The 16,781-nt window shown below is 47.0% G+C and overlaps 1 protein-coding gene across 8 annotated transcripts in view; it reads left to right on the plus strand.

Annotated features, from left to right (window-relative positions):
- The first annotated feature begins 20 nt into the window (after positions 1–20).
- The window catches only part of ARHGEF5 (Rho guanine nucleotide exchange factor 5), a 36,821-nt gene continuing 20,060 nt past the window's right edge, over positions 21–16,781 (plus strand). For 2 of the 8 annotated variants that reach the window (XM_055808496.1, XM_055808499.1), the window contains exons 1-2: positions 559–5,969; positions 16,063–16,214. Coding sequence is in view for 4 of the 8 variants with exons in the window: in XM_055808492.1 (XP_055664467.1) it covers positions 1,032–1,301 (270 nt within the window). In the remaining 4 variants the exon portion in view is untranslated. Of the gene's footprint in view, positions 222–557; positions 5,970–15,441; positions 16,215–16,781 lie in introns of those variants that run through there. The other 6 variants (XM_055808493.1, XM_055808495.1, XM_055808494.1 and 3 more) reach the window with 5 other exon arrangements.

Below are 16,781 nucleotides of genomic sequence, written 5' to 3' on the forward strand. Positions count from 1 at the left end.
CGCGGCCCGCTGCCGGCCCGGCTGCGCCCCGCACGCCAATCAGGGCGGCCCGCCTGCCTTCCTGTAGGTGTGCCCGGCTCACCTGGGAGCCGCGGCACTCATGACATACCTGCGGCCCCGCGGGCGGCGGGGAGGCGGCGGCCGAGGGCGGGGGGCCGCGCAGGCAGCGGCGCCGGGGCGGGCAGCGTTGGCCCCGGCCCGGCGATGTGAGGCCGGCGCAGGTAAGGGCGGCCGGCGGGGGCGGCGCGGCGGGAGCGGCGTTGCCGTGTTCCCCGGGGAGGCGGAGTGAGGCGCGGGCCTGGCGCCGGAGCCCCGCGGAGCCCGGGCCGGGCCGGAGGGGCGGCTGCCCCCGGGGCCGGGCCGGCGGGGCAGGGTCGGGGAGGTGGCGGCGGGGAGAAGCGGAGGGCAGGGCCGCCCACCATTTTGGGACCCGAGGGGGCCGGGGGGGAGGGATCTGCGGGAGAGGAGCGCTCGCCCCTCCCGAGGCGGGCCGGCGGGCCTGCCGCGCTCCTCTGCGGGGCCGGGCCGGGCCCGCGGCGCACAGGTGTGGGAGCGCGGGCAGGACCGCCGTCGGGACCCGGAGCCCCGCGGAGCCGCTCCCGCCGTGGGGGCGCTGCGAGAGCCCCGGTGGGCCGGTGCCCGCGGAGGGGGCGGCGGCGGGGGAGCCTCTCCGCCGGCTGCGGGGCAGGCCCCGGGGGGCCGCAGCCTCGGCGGCGGCGGCCTGTGCGGGATGGCGAGGCTCCGCGCCCCGCCGGCGGCGCCCGTGCCCCCCCTCCCCGCTCCTCCTCCTGCCGCCGGCGGCAGGTAGGGCCCCGAGCACAGGCCCGGTCCCAGCCTCAGCTGCCAGCAGCCGGATCCTCCTCCCGCAGAAATGGTGCCTCCCACGCAGGAGCCAGATCCCAGGGCGTTCGCTGGGCTTCCAGCCTCAGCCGGGCGGCCCGTGGCCGGGGCCCGGGACTCTCGGGGCTGTGCTTGAACTCTGGACACCTTGTTTTCCTCCGTGCTTTGCTGGCTGGCGCCTCGTGACTTTTATGGCCTGTCACGGCAGGGAGGCAGAGGAAGGAAAGGCGAGAGAGATACCTGCCCGCCGCTCGCTTCTCGGCTTCTGGCCGCCGCTTCGCAGCCCCAGCACCGCAGCAGCTCCGGGGCAGCCTGGGCGCCCCGGGCAGCCAGCCGGCGGTGCGGGGGTCGAGCTCCCACCGTGCTGGCCTGACCCATTCCTCCCCCCCAGCATCCGTGTTGCCCTTATGCTTGATGCTTCGTTTATTCCCAGAGGTTGGATAAGACCTGGATCAAACCTGGTAGGGAATTCAGGGTCAGGGAAGGAGGTATCAGCTCAACGGGTCTGTGTTGACATGTTGCAGACTTTGCCAAGGAGCTGCTGGATGTGGATGCTGTTGGCTTCTCCTTGAGCTGTGTGCCTGTGCCTCTCTGACCAAGCCACATCCGTAATGTGGTGTTGAAGTTTTGTGACCAGGTGTTTTGGAGTTTCTCGTAACCTAAACAGCTTGTTGAAGATGGCCTGGATAAGGGCAGAGTCCTTTTAAAGGGCTGCATGGGAGGGAGGTGGCTTGGTTTAGAGGAATAATGTATGGGTGACCCAGATTTTGGAACTGCGACTGAATTGGGTGAGGAGGAGGCATCCATAAATGAGACTTTAAGTTGTACCAAATCCACATTCTTCTTAATTCTCAGTTGTTGTTAATATTTGGAACAGCTCAGCTGGCTTCTGTGTAGAACCTCGTTTTGGCCACTCATGGCTGAGGTTAGCGTTTGCACTGTACTGTCTGTGCAGTAGCCTGGTGATTCTGATAAATCTGTGAGTGGGATTATATGATCTAATTGCTAGGTGACTAGGCTTGAAGTTGGTACTCTTGCTGAAGCCCCCTGTTCCTGCTGCCCAAAATAGTGGGATGCAGGTACTTCTGCTGGGAACCTCTTGTGCATCCTGATAGATTTTGCTAGTAAGAGTTTGTTCCCTGGGACTTTTTTTTTTTATTATTATTCATTCCATCCTGTTAACTTTAGCTAGCTGTTCTTGCTGTTTTCTGTTGAGTTTTACCCTTTCTTATGGTTCACTTGCTTCAAGTGCTTTCTAGAGGTAAACAGATAAATTTTGCTGTAGTTTGGGGTTTTTTGTGGCGTGTGTTGGTTTTTTTAAAATGTACTTTGGAGTCTGGTTTAAGTGGGCTGTTTCATTTAATTAGTTTGTATTCCTGTAAATTATGTTCACGCTCCATGGTTATTCCAGGCAAAATTTAAGAAGCAGCCTGCAAGGGATTTCACATTCATAATTGGAATCACATTTTTTTCCAAGAATATTTGATTCTGAGAGTTAACTGTGCTTTCTGTCATCTGTTATCTTTCCAGTTTGATATTGGAGGCTTAGTTACTGTTTAGCTAAATTATACATAGCTAGCTTATTTCAGTAGTTATGCCTGGTAAGTTTTGCAATTCCTTTCAGCTTTGAAGTTCTTCACTGAACTGCTGTTGTATCTTTTAATGAAGTATTTAGAAGTGACTTCAGTGCAAGTGTAGTTGCGCTCTATTGTTTCAGCTCTTGGGCTGTACAGAGAGAAATTGTTTCCCTCTTCTGTGAGGTGATAGCATAGTTGATGTTCATAGTATCAGCCATGTGGGGTCAGATGCCTTATTCTGACCCCTGGCAGGTATTTACATTTCCAGCTGTTATCGCTGCATTAAATCCAAAATTCTATTAGAAAAGTACCCAGTCTTGATTTCAAGATACCAAGTGATAAACTGCACTGGTTCCCCAGGTAAATTATTCCAACAGCTGATTACCCTCTCTAATTTCTTATCTCAATCTGTCCAGCCTGGTTCCTAACCACAAAGTCTTGCTACAAATTTTCATGCCGGCTTACAGAGCCTGTTGCTGCCAGGATGACACATTCCAGCAAAAAGGTGACCTATTGTACTGCAGTTTACAGCTGTTACCCATGTTAACCTCTTGCTTCTGGGAAGAGGCAATCGTGGAGCTGTAGTCACAGGGGGTATGATTTAGAGCAGCGGTTAAGTGTGCCTGGCTGCGATGTCTGTGTACAGACAGGACTTTCAGGGAGGTGTAATTGAATGACTTGTGTTGCTTGGAACACAGCTTCACGTGATGGTTAATCCAGCATAACTACTGGCTGCCACTGAAGGAATAATCCAGTTCTCATCCAGTTCTGACTGCGAGCTCCTGCAGTTTCCCTTGGATCGCATCTAGTGATCAAGCAGCCTTGAATAAATTCAGTCACTGCTCAAACTGAAAATTAAACCCCTTCCCTAGACAGAAAAATATGACTTTTGGATCTGGAAGTTGGACCAGCCTGCTCTGTGGCCAGGTGGTGCTAGGTCTGATGCAGAAGGGTAGCATGCCACTGGGCATGAGAAATGTGGAGAGGGACTACTTCCAATAGCCGTCTCATGCCTGTGCCGGATTAAATGCAAGAAGGAATTGTACATTTAGTTCCTAATTTGTGCACTCGGGTGAACAGGCTGTGGTTGCACAAGTCCTCTCAGCTGGCACTGCCATTCAAAGAAGCTGGCGTGCCTACCTGTTGTCATCCACATCAGTTCCCTGCTCTGGTTGGTTATAAGACTACATGCATGCCTATACCACCAGAAGAGAAAGGGCAGTGTGGTGGTGGGAATAAGGAAGGCAGAGGAGGGGACTCCTTTTGGCAAGCTGAAGAGCTTGTGAAACTAAAGCTTGAGATACAGAAATTATCACAAGCACACCTTACCTTAAATCTTAATGGAAGCTAATGTATTTTTTTCACCTTCCTTTTGCAGCAGATGTGTGAGAATAGCTACCCTGATTTGTTCAGTAGTTCAGGTTAACTCTGTTGCCTGACTTGGGAGTACTGGCTTTAGCCAAGGCTGGGTTTAGCACAGCTGCGTTTATGTCTTTGGTCAGGAAGTGTGTGTTTGAATTAGACTTTGTGTGGGAAGGAGCGTGTAACGTACGAAGGAGAAGTTCTGTGCCTTGGCTGGGATGTGCTGATGCCTTTGAGAGGTTCATCAGTGCAGAAAAGTTGCAAGCTAATTTATTTGTGCATTCTAGATGTGAGGTTCTCTGTCGGTTTTGGTGCCTGAGCAAGGTGGGGTACTCTTTTGGGAAAGCTTCACTAATCTTGTGTCTTCCATTAACACCGGCTTTCTTGCTCTTCTAGTGGAATTAGCTTGCTGGGACAAAATCCATTCCCCATCTATTGGTTTTAAATGCCATTCCTTCAAGTGTAATGCTGAAAACTGCAGGACACGTGGAACTGAGCCTGTGGTGGAGACTTGTCTTGAGCCCACGGTTTGGGGGTTGGATTACAGCTAGATGAAGTCAAAGAAGAAAGTCCTACGTCTTTAGTACAAGGTCAGGGTGAGGGCTATTGGTTTTGATAGTGGAAAAACTTTAGAAGGGGGAAGGTGATTACCATGACATGTGTACAAATGTACGTAGGTAAATAGACACACATATGTAAATGTATGTCTATATAGATAGATACATAGCACAAAATAGAGGGTGTTCTGATGCTAGAAGAGGTTGAGGAGGAGTGGCTATAGAAACTGTAATTGCATGGTATACAAGAAGTGAACCGAAGTGGGAGGAAGCACATGAACCTGCTGCTCAGAAAATACTGCGTTAAAGCAGAGCTGGCCATAAATTAGCTTTCTGAGAATGTATCCCATTTGCAGTAAGTCACGTAGAAGTGTGTGATGTTCAGACATCAAACTACCTCTTTGTAGTCTCAAATTGATCATCTAGCTGCACACAGGTGCTCAGTGTGTGAGGTCCACTGCCCGTGGCCTTGCTGGTGCTCAGAGTACATTTGGCACTGGAGTTCCTGCCGCTGATCATACACAAAACTTCCCAAATCCTTACCTGGGTCAGGCTGAGGTGGTGCCCAGTGGGATCCACAAGCTTGGTGGTCCTGGCAGACCCAGCCTTGCCCAGGGTGTGACTGGAGGAGGAGAGGTAAGGTATGGCTGCAGCTTCATCCACGAATCCAACAGTAGAGTTTATGAATCCAAAATACACCGCTCTGGAGGGGAGGAGACTAGGATCCTGGTCACGTCAGGGCACAATTCGATTCATTCAGATCGCAGGAGCCCTGAGATAATCGGCACATGTGGCGCAAGGCGTGAGTTGGGTTACAAGCAGACCTGCAACCTGTTGGATGTGCTCGTTGTTCACAGCTGCCACAAGGTGGCCGCAATGGCTACACGTGCATCTTCACTTAGTCGTAGAAATAGATGCCCAGGTCAGTGTTCAACTAACACATACACCGCCCGTGGGAGGAGGGGTGGCAAGAAGAAGACTCTTTGCCTGCAGTGTTGCTGGGCAGCTACAAAAAGTAAGCATGTGTAAGTTTTATGGCATGTACACTTTATACTCACAAGTTTAGAGGTGCAGTGTTCAGAAGTGCCTACATGTATTCTTTGAATAACGTAAATCTTAACTGGGCCCTTACTACAGATTCCTGTCCTGTGAGGAGGTGCTAGTGGAAACTTTGTGAGAGTATACCAGTAAGAGTATAGCTTTGTTGGTGTACCTCATTTCATAGGAGAAGGAAGGATGCCATACCATACCAGTGCTTAGCAAAGCTCTGATGCTGTAGCTTGTATCTTTAGTGGGTCTGGTCTCTAGGAAAAAATCCTTTTGGAATGGATTAAGCCTGAGTCTCTGTTCAGATACAGAATTTTTGCTGTAGGTATTCTATAGTGCAGTCATCTGAGGGTAACTCTAGACCTATGAAATGTAATCTAGCTGCAACATTTGAGTCAATCTCCTTTCTGAAGTACTCTTGAGATCACTGTCTTTTTTTTTTTACAGGTGAGGACTGTCAGGCTAATAGCAGTGAAGTTGAGAAGGTGCAGTATGTATCTATTTCCCCTCTGTTGCTGGATTTGTAGAAGAGATGTTCAGAGTATATCACCAGCCAACAGTGTCTCACTGTGCAGTATCTAGAATGGTGAGGATTTGGTTCTATTCGTTGGTATTGCAGAATGTCTCAAATAACTCCTCCCATTGTTTGTTGCTTTTCTGCCTCTTTTTTTTCTTCTTTTTTTTTTTTTTCTATAACTCCTTTTGCACGTGGAGAGATATTTCAGGCTTGAGTCTGAGTAGCATCCATATAGCTGATGGATCTTATGGATGTTTTTAGAATGATGCACTTATCTCTCCCTTCTCTACCCCTCCCTAGGAAAGGTGTTTTCTCCTGGCAAAGTATGTTTCAGGTACAGGCAGGGAGAGGCTCAGGATGGGCACGGGGGGTGGCACTGAGAAGGCTGCAATACAGCACACAACCCTGTCAAGACTCTATGCTGTAACAAACCTTGGGGCAAAGAGAGGATGCTGTGGAGAGACGGCAAAGGGAAGTAGGAGTATCCCTATTTTTATAGCAAATTATGGGTTATGACATGTTTTCCTAAATGTGCAAGTGATTGACAGGCAGGTTTACCCCTCAAGTTGCCCAGCAGTTTCTTAAAAACAGTTGGTGCTGTGTTGAACTATGGGAAATATGTTACTGTATTGTTGTTCTCTTCCTCATCCCTGGGCACCACTGGGAAGAGAGGATGTTCTGAAAGGGAAGCAGTAAGATGTTCCTGTAGGCACAGGGTCAACACTGCTCATTTGGGTCAGAGTTCTGTGCCATGTGGAAGGCAGTCTTCCTCTGATACTGCTCATGCAGTCCACCTTATCTTTCTGCCCCTGCACGGTGAGTAAACTGAGCTTTCGTGTTTCAGAGAGCTGCAAGGAAAGGAAGATGAGCAATTTGGACATATGCTGGGGCAGTGAAAAGTGCCTTAGCCTCGAAGAGCAAGGCTAGGCATGCCAGTTATGTCACTGTGGTGTGTGCTCTGACCAGTCACAGGGGAGGGTCAGGGACATAAAAAGCAGCCTAAAACTGTGGCTGTGTGTATAGAAAAATCATGACAGCTGAGTTGCCCAGTGGGTGTTATCAGACGTACCAGAGCCATTTTTCCTTCCTATACACAGCATCATTTTTACCTATTCAGCTGCTGGGTGTGTAATAATAGTGATATCAAAGGCATGAAAATAGGCATCTGAGTGTAAAAGGGGAAAAATGGATTGACTCTGACTCATAACAAAATGACTTTAAAAAAGAACAGAACAAGGTGGGATGTGCTGCATTGCACGTGCAATGAAAACTGACACGAGAAATCTCAAGTTCAGAAAGGCAACGTGGAAGAAAATTTGCTCTGAAATGTTTTTTTTTTTTACTAGAATGCTGACTTTGAAAGATTAATTTAAAGATGGCATTGTATCACGTTTGGTTGTGACAATGGAAAAGAGTAAACAAAGTGCATATAAGGAAGGAAAAAAAAAAAAAGTACCAACAGATGCAGGAGCCAAATATGGAAGCGTTGAGGTAAACGTGTGCGAAAACACCAACTTGGCTTTAAAGAACAGTTTGGTAGAGAGACACATTTTTGTGCTTAGAGGTGGCAAGAAATATCTGATGCTGTATGTCCTGAGCTCATAAAATGGGTAGAATTGCAGAAAGGTTCTCAGCTGAATGTGGACACCGTGAGAAATAGAAAACTGTGAATATCTGATGTATTTGAGGTTATGGGGTGGGGGCTTTCATTGACTGGCCAGTGAGATCCCTACAGTACAAAAAGTATGATACCAGAGTAACACTAGTCTAGAATGAGCTGAAACAACTAATTACAGACACCACTTTGTGTGAAAAATGTGTCTATTATTTGTACTAAACAATTCTGCAGCACAAAAGGGAAGTATCTTAGTAATGTGTTTGTAACTTCAAGAGCTTAGAGGCAAAAGGCACAGAATGAAAGAACAGACTGAGCAGTCAATATATTTTTGTTGGTGAAGGGATTGCTTAAATAAGACTTTGCTTACGGTTGCAATCAGATACAGAGTTTATAACAGGGCTTTGCATATTCAGTGCACTGAGCAGCCACTCCCTGACTAATCCTCAGAGTATGTGAGGTAGGAGGGGTTGGTATTAACTCAGTTGCTCAGATGACCCTCAGATGGGCAGAAACTGCTGGAAACTGCCAGAATTCGGAACTGGCAGTCCTGCTGGATGAGGTCTGGGGGTGAAGGCACAGTTCTTGGTTGCCTTGAAAAAATCTAGTTACAATCTTTCTTTAAATGAATGACAGCAGTGGGGAATTGAAGGAAGGAGAGCTCCTGGTATCCTAACATGCATGTTTCTGTTTCAGCCTGTATATGTTACTGATGATAACAGTTATCCTTCGTGGACCCACTATCTTGAAATTTCTAGCTGATAGCAACTGTGTTTAACTGCTCATAAGCTGTAGCTGTCAGTAGAGGCAAGGCCTAAAACAGCAGTCCTATGGGTGCATCTTTATCTCCTCTTAAGGTAAATGCTAGTAGAGCAGGAAGAGCCAAAAGTTCAGAGTGCGGAGTGTTTCCCATGTGTGTGACAAAAGCAGTAATGCTGGTATCTCCTGTTGTGGGTATAGCTGTAATTGCACCTTCTCTAATGCAATTGCGTCTTGGGAGCCAAACTACTGTGATCTGTGTCATACCTCCTGTGTAAAGCTCTGCGAAGGGTGACAGAGTAGATTTGTCACATGAAGACGTGTGTCAGTGTTCTTCACTTCAACACCCTCATGGCGGCGAGTTGTAGCCAGATACAGCTGTCAGTGCTGTAGGATCTGCCACCAAGCAAGGCAGAGATGTTGCTCATAGAACAGTAGCTGGACTTCGGTTGTTAAACCTTCCTGCTTTTCTGGTCATCCTAGGCAAGGACCACTGCCTCAGCCTCTCGCTTCGCCTGCGCAAGGGTGCGACCTTGCTTGTCTTGCCCTCAGCTCTCTGCCTTACTTGCAGTTCTTCTGCCCGCTTGCGCCAGGGACTTGCAAAAGTTGCTCACTTTGTGCCCCTGCCCCAGCCTGCTCGGTAAAGCGTTGGCCAGCTGGCTGGCACACGTGGAAGAGGTGGGGTGCTGGGTTCAGTAACAGTCAGCAAACGTTTGTGCTGAAAGCTGGGTTCCTCCAGTGCATCAGCCTGGCAGAGGTAAGAATGAAGACCCATTATTCCATACAGGAAGGTGTTTGGGAAGACAACTCTAAGCAGAGCTCTGGCTCTTCCCTCCCTCTTGGACATGGTCCACTGACACCCCCACCCCCTTCCCTGGTACCCTCCCCGTCCTTCCCCCTTCAAGCACCTCTCTTAGTCTTAGCTTTCCCAAAATACAGTGATCATACCAGAATGTATTCTTTGCTGTTGGCTGTAATGATTTTTTAAAAATTATTATTTATTTTATGCCCAGCAAAGCATTTTGCTATGTGCCCAGTCTGACAAACTTGTTCAGGTGAGTTTGATGGACAGTGTCAGAAGTTATGACTGAGAGCTGCCTGTGAGGCTGAAGTGGAGGAACGCTGCTGTATCTCATTGAACTTGGGAGAGATGGGATGTTTATGTGTTTATTTATGCCCCACCGATCAAAGCGTGTTGCAGGTAGTGGGAAAGGCAGCAAGCTGAGTCTTAGATTTCATTTAACTGGTGCCGATAGCTTCCCAGGGGAAGTTTCTCATTCATGCTAAAGTATGCAGAACTTCATTTAGAATATAGCATGCACGCTTGTGTGGGTTGGTGGGATGCGGGTGTACCAAAGACTGCATTCCTCAGCTGGAGCTGGCATTATTTTGTGATCATGTCATAAAAGAGGTAAAGGAATTGTATCGGGTCTTTATTAGACTATTAGTCACGATGAGTGTTAGGAGTTAAATTATCTTATGTTCTATCTCACTAGCACACTGTAGTCATGAGCTTGGGATGAATTCAAGGCACACAGACCTTATTTTACTCCTCTGCATAACCATCTGATAAGGTGGGAACTGGTAGGGGAAAGAGAGATGTAGTTTTACATGCCACAGGGTTGAGGAAAAGGAAGCCGTAGGCCAGTCAAGAGTCAGAGTCAATGTCTTCAAGAATTGCCAAAGGGCAATCTCAGGATTTTAATTGCTCAGCTAATATCTGAAGAGCCATGGAGCCATCAAGGGGTACTATTTTAGGAAATATTGAAGGGTAGTGGTGGGAAGCAGAGTCCGCCCTCTCATTCATATGCAGAAAAATGAAAATGAGAGGAAGGATTAAAACATCTGTAATTGTTCCTTATGTATTGAAACTAATTATTAAAATGGTAAAAATATTGTAATTAGTACATCATAGAAATACTAGTGATATTTCTAAGCTGCTATAAAAATCTATGCCTTAAATTAATACAGACTTGGAACTGTACTGCATGTGAAATTATGTGGGCATAATTTTTGCCTGTTGACAGAGAAAATATTGCTGAAACCGAGAGTATCAGTATTGTTGATCTGGTTGTTCTATTTCTTAATTTTTTTTAAGGTTGTACCTGTAGGGCTCTACTTTTTTTTTTTTTTAACTTTTATAATATGCTGTGTTAATTACAGTATTAGGAACTAATGCTAAATCTTAACTACAGCATCTGTGAGCTGTAATTACTACTATAAACTTTGAAATAAGGTAGTGGTAATTGGTGAAGCTAGTTATAAAAAGCGTTTCATAAGATTGATGTGTATCAGTTACACCATTCAAAACCCCGATTTATACAACTTTTCACTGCTTATTCTGAAAGACAGGGTTGCAAAAATGTCTTCCCCTCCCCCACCATTGGGAGTATTTCCATGCTAGACTTTGCAGAGGGTTTGAGGAGGTTTCCAGGGCTTTCCCTAGCATCTCCTTCATGTTGTTACTTGTTTTGAGAGTTGCTTACAGGAGGCTGACTCCTTTGACTTCATCTGGCTGCCATGCTGTGTCTTCTTAGACCCAATTCTTTGCTGCGGAGTGAAAGCTGCATTTGGGTTCACGGGAACTGTAGAGTCAGTGGCAATAATGAGACAAGGAAACATTAAACCATAAAATAATGGCTCCTTTGGAAATGGTTGTAGATCCAATTAGAATGTCCCGCTTCCCGTAGCGCCTGCTTCTGACCTGTAAAGGTAGCAAGCATGTTACTAAGAGAGGGCCAGTAGTGAGAATGTAAAATTTCCCTGCTCTGCTGCTACTGTTCTGCGTGGGCTGGCGAGGCTGCACCTGTTTCTGCGTTTGAAGTGCTTGGCAATCACACCCAGCAAGACACCTACGCCCGAGCGTCAGGGACTTGCTTGTAGATCCTGGGTGTGGTTTCACCATACCTTAGGTCTAAGTCCAGGTTTCTGCTTTCCCGCTCTCTGGCCCGATGCCCAGCCTCTTGTTCCTGTCCACTCCTCGCAGTTGCTACTATGGCTTGTACATCTGCGTGTACGGCTGCTACAGGGACCTGTCATATTTACCTTTATTGGTAGGGTTTTTTTCCCCTCCTGTGTCACACCTTTATGGCTGCTCACATCTCTCTGCTTCTGGCTTGGTTTTTTTTTTGACTAGATAACTCCCTGAGCTGGCTCATGTATGGTCACGTGTGCCCTGGCACATGGGTGAAGATAGGAGCAATCTGGATGCGTATTGCCTTAATCTGTTCTGGATTTCAGGGTGCGACATCAAGTCTTAAGATTTATTAGGACCTGATTCTGGATGGCGTCGGATGGTTTGTACAGTTGGCAGCAGCAGAAGGAATTGAAGGAGCTCTACACTTTTTTTAAGACTGGACCGTAAACAGATGGCTTTTCAGAATGTCTTCAAATACCTAAATTGTGCCTGATGAGTTTGATTATTCATCTTTGTTAACCCACTCAATACCACAGCGTATTTCTTTGCCGGTCTTTTAGTTTCTGGTAGCTTGTGTAGCTCACTGGATCAGGTCTAAATATTCTGCGAACAGTTCAGTGTCATCAGTCCCGACTGCTTAAAAATAGTAACCAGGTAGAGGGGGAAGGGCGGAGTTGCCCTTGCTCTTGTTAGTCACAAGTTAAGGCTTAACATTTTGGCTTAAAAACATTGAGATAAACCCAGACAGCAAGATCTAATTTTTGAGCCATACTTTGTTTTTCAGGCCTTTTCCACACCCATTGAAGGCCAGACATGTATTTTTCTTAATTGTAAGCCAAAATTCTCACATAACCACATGATTCTAGGAAGTGGGACTAGATGAAAAACAGAAAATATTGTGATGTGCACAATAAACTTATGCCAGTTGGCCGTGCAGGCGTTACACCATGAGTAACAACAAGTTTTCCATGTGTTTGCATTAGTACCTTCCTATTCAGCACCCACACAATTCCTGTGGCTTTGGGTGTGTGAAGCTGTTTTTCCACGGGGAGAGGGAAGGGGTCCTCGCTGGTGCTTTCCCACATTTACATTTCTTATAACATTTTATTTGTATCTAATACTTTTTGTTCCCAATAGCAAACATGTCTCATTGTGCTTGTTAGCTTCTTCGATCTAAGCACACCAATTACATTTCCAAGACAGAGTGGCTTGTTCCCCGAAAAGCTGGGTTAGGAAACAGTTGTACCAAAATCTGTTTTCCCCACACACATCCCTGTATCCCTTTTGGATGGACCTTTTTTTGTTTCTTCTTTAGCTGCAGTTTTCAGTATAAAGCTGCCAGTATTGCCAAGTATTTTTGGTTATGATACAAGTCTCATAACATTTTTTTTCACGTTTTGTAAAAAAATCTTATTACTGGAGTCATAAGGTAATTAGAACCTCTATGGGGAGCCAAGGCTGAAAACATGCATTCTAAAAGCTCAAAATGAGGACAAGTGTGTTCAAAATTTTTATTGTTGTTATCTCATGATATGTTGATTCCAACAATTTTTTGATTGCTATTTCCAGCTGATGGTACTAACAATATTGAAGCCAGATACACAGTACAAGTTTTTGCTGTATGTATAGCTGTTATGACAGATGAAGTTGTGCTAGTAGAAGTCGTTAGCATGGTATGATACACAAACGCAGCTTTGTTAGTATTTTAGGAATTGCTTTGGTTGCAGAGGTTATGCTTTACCTATTGATACAAAATTAGCACTTTGCCAGTATATCTATGGCTGGCTGGGTGTATTTTGCTTTATAGCTTATCAGTGGTCCCATATATTGCTAAAATGTTCCAGCTTTGTATCTTCTATAGGGCTCTGACAGCTATCAGTAATGGCAGCAAGAAATTGTACAGTTTTCAACGTAGAACTTGATCCAGCTGTGAAAGAGGTTATAATATGTGTTTGCCAAGAACATCAGACAGGATAACTTTGGAGGCCCCTTCTGCAGGGGAGGACAGTTTGTTCCAGTTCAGTTTGCTGAGTATTGTTCATCCTTATCTGTCTGTAGCTGAACTGTGCTCAGGACTGGTATGGGTGATGTGACAAGTGTGCTCAGCAATGGTTCCACTGTGCTGTCTGGGCAAGGCCAAGCTTTCAAGTGTGTTTCCAAGCCCTTTGATGTTTTAAGCATTTGCATCTGTCAAAATGGTTTGGTGCGAACATTAGCATTCTTTAATCTGAGACTCAAAAACAGCAGCGTGGGATTCTGGCTCATGCTTCTGTAGCATAGTAAGAGACTACAAAATACCTGCTGCTAACTGGAGAATCTCCCCTATCTGGGTCCCCGTTCACTGTGTTCAAAGAGAAACTGGGAACTCCTGTAGTTTATAGCAAACCTGCTATCTAGGAATGTCTATGCTGCTAGCTGCCAACACTGCATAAAAAAAATCAGTGTACATCTCTGAAGTCCTTACCTCCTTTTGTGCCCCAGATGTTTCTGTCAGTCATCTCTCCATCCCCACAGTTCGCAGAGGGACCTGCGCAGAGCAACGTGCAGTGAATCTGTGCCTTGCTTTCACTGCGGGGGTTCTTCTGCCCGGTAGTGTCAATAGTCTCTCTACTAAGCTACAGCACGGAGAGCCATACACCATTCTTCTTTGTTCCGTACTAGAAGGATGCAGATATCAAGGCTTATCCATTGCTTTTATGAACATAAAACTTAAGCTCTGCTTTAGTGAACCGGGTGTTTTGATATACAGGTGACCCCTTTTTATCTTAAGACTGAATCATTTTTATTGCACCTCTGGGAAGTGCAATCCAAGCCACATCTTTGCTTGCTGTTTGGCAAATGTTCAGTAGCAGTTTCCAAGGTGAAAATTTGTTCTACCCAAAATCATGTTTGTTTGGTGCTTTTTTTTTTTTTGTTAGCATTAAGTATTACAATCTACTTAAATGGAAATGAATGTAGGAAAGGTATATTTTTTTTCTCAATTAGTGAATCACTAGATAATTAATAGACTCAATATATCTTGAGTGTGCCTACCGTGACTGAAAGCTAGTGAGATGCTACTGGGAGTGTTAAATCTCAGTCAAATTGTCTGCATCGGTGTGACTGGGAAGTCTCATTCACTTTTCCCAAGCTTCAGTAGCAGCTCAGATGCGTTTTCCAGGAGATCAGGTACTATTGTCAGCTTTGTTCTTTCTCCTCTGCCTAAAACACTTGAGGCAGCTGCTGCTTCCCGGGATACTAACAGCATGTAGACCATTTAGCACAGCAGTAGACTCTGTTATTTTGGCACATAGTTTTTTTAGATTGCTTTACTTGTTCGATATGTTCTTTCCTTCAGCAGGCTCTGTCTGTTCTCCGTACCCTCAAACGGAAGGTAGTAATGTTGCCATGTAACATTACTTCCCTCCTTAATTCTTATCTCTAGTGCCCTGTGTAATCTCTTCCCGAGCTCAAGATTTTTGACCTCACTCCTTCAACGCTCTCAATGGGCTGTATGGTGATAGAGCAGCCGTGGTGCATGTGTATTGGTAACAGTTTCTTTGCAGAGGAATACATGGAGAAGGCATCTCTCACGTGGAGGGGGTATCCAGCTGAGAAAGCAGGCTTAAGCATGGCATGAGTAGCTCGACCAAAAATGCAAAGTGAGACTTGTCATAGGGCAGGCTGTGTGTTGGAGCAGTTGCATCGACCCCTTTCCAGAGTGTCCCGCTGTACCGGGGAGAGATGGTAGTTCTGGTGACTCTTCTCTGGCACGGTGAGCCCTGGATTTTGTATGGAGAAAGGCAGGCTCTGAGCCAGCCCCCGCTGACCCGGCTGCTTCTAACGTGTATCTGAACTGGATGATGGAGGTCATAAAGCCCAGCTGAAATAGCAGGAGGGGGCTCAGGGCAGCCTTGTTGCTCCTCAGGTGGGTGTTACAGCCTACGCAGAGCTCTTTCCTGCCAGCACTTAAAGCTAGCTTTGGCATTTCAACACCGGGCTGCGGCCGTGCCGGCACGAATGTGTGCCCAGGCGATGGATTGCTTGGGAGAGCCTTTGTTGTCATAAGGAAACCCGTGTCCTTGCCTGCACCACTCGGGGGTGGCTGTGAATGGCTTTCTCCTCTCACGGCCAGAAGCTCTGGCTGCTGCCTGGGTGACAAGGAGGCGAGCCGGGAGAGCCCCGGTGCACCGGCTGCGGTGGGGGGGAGGGGGGGGCCGGACAGGGCAGCCCCCTCCTCCCCTCCCCCCCCCGCCAGCCTGTTCATGGGGGGAGCGGGCAGGGAGCACGGGCTGCCCGGGGGTTGGCAAATGTTCAGTAGGAATTATTTATATTACCAAATATATAATATATATTATTTAGGGTGTGTGTGTGTATATATATAATTTGGTAATATATAATATTACCAAATTGCTAAATAATCCTGCGCTGAAAGCTGGGGCTGGCCCCGGTTTGGGAGCAGGAGGATCGCGGGGCTCCGCATCGCTCCGTGCTGCCTTGTTTCCTGGCTAGCTGAAGGGCTTGTCTGTGCTTGATAGCACTTGTTATTCCTCCTTTCTTGTTTGTTGGAGGGGGGTGGGTGGGGGAGGTGAGGTACTTGCTATTTAAAACCAGAAGTGTTTGTCATCTCCATCCAGGTGAATTAAACCACACTGGAAGGAAGTATGACATTCACTTTGCCTTTTGTAATCTGGGAAAGCTATGGGTGGATGCAGTACATCATTGCAGGAATTGCTTTGTCCACTGGTGCTTTCACTGCTGTCCTGTTTTGCGTATCTGGCTGCCTATTGCACCCTTCCCCTCTCAAATTTTGTGCTCTGTACTACCATATGACCAAGCATTGCCCCTTTTTTTTGTTGTGCTGGCATGGGGCCAGCTGCACCCTCTCACAGTTCCAGCTTGCAGTGAGTTTGTGTACCCAGAGTCACCTACAAGTCAGGTGCATGTGAACTGCAGTCCTGGATTTCCAGGCCCTCTTGGAAGAAGAGCATATGAAGAAGTGGTGGCAAGTTCAGCATCTGATCCAGAGAGACGTGAAAGATCAGTAAGTCCCAGCAGTGGTTAGGTGAGGCTTCTGGGAGAGTTTGTGTAGCCTGCTGGAAGCTGGCAGTTGCCAGATAGGCTTCTGTGTGCCTGCCTGTCATGTTATTTGCCTTACTGCAAATGCTAATTGAAAGTTTGCTTGGGCTAGCACAGCTCCTGGGGGTCTCCTGGGCATTCCTCTGGAAGAGGACCAAGCTGACCTGAGGTGGAAGCATAACATGGCCATGCTCGTAGGCAGTCTCTTCTGGTAACTGCTGGGCTTTGTACGTAGCTTCTCTGTATGTGGAGGCTACAGGTGTAGCCAGGTTTGTTTTATTTCCTCTCCCATCTCCATTAAATCCTTATTGCAGAGGTATCTGCCTCTTTCATTACAGTGCGGCAGTCTTCAAGCAGGAACTTAACTGTTTCCCAGACTAGTTAAGTCCTCCCCCACTGTCTGCAGAAAGTTTGTCCCTTCTCCTGCCTCACTTCCCAAAGCTTCTCTCTTGCTTTCCCTGAGGTGTGCAAAACACCTGGCAGTAATATGAGGAGACAAATCTCACTTGGCAGCTTCCAGCACTGATCTCCT

This window comes from Falco peregrinus, chromosome 6 (genome assembly GCF_023634155.1).
Source record: "Falco peregrinus isolate bFalPer1 chromosome 6, bFalPer1.pri, whole genome shotgun sequence".
Taxonomy (NCBI): Eukaryota; Metazoa; Chordata; class Aves; order Falconiformes; family Falconidae; genus Falco; species Falco peregrinus.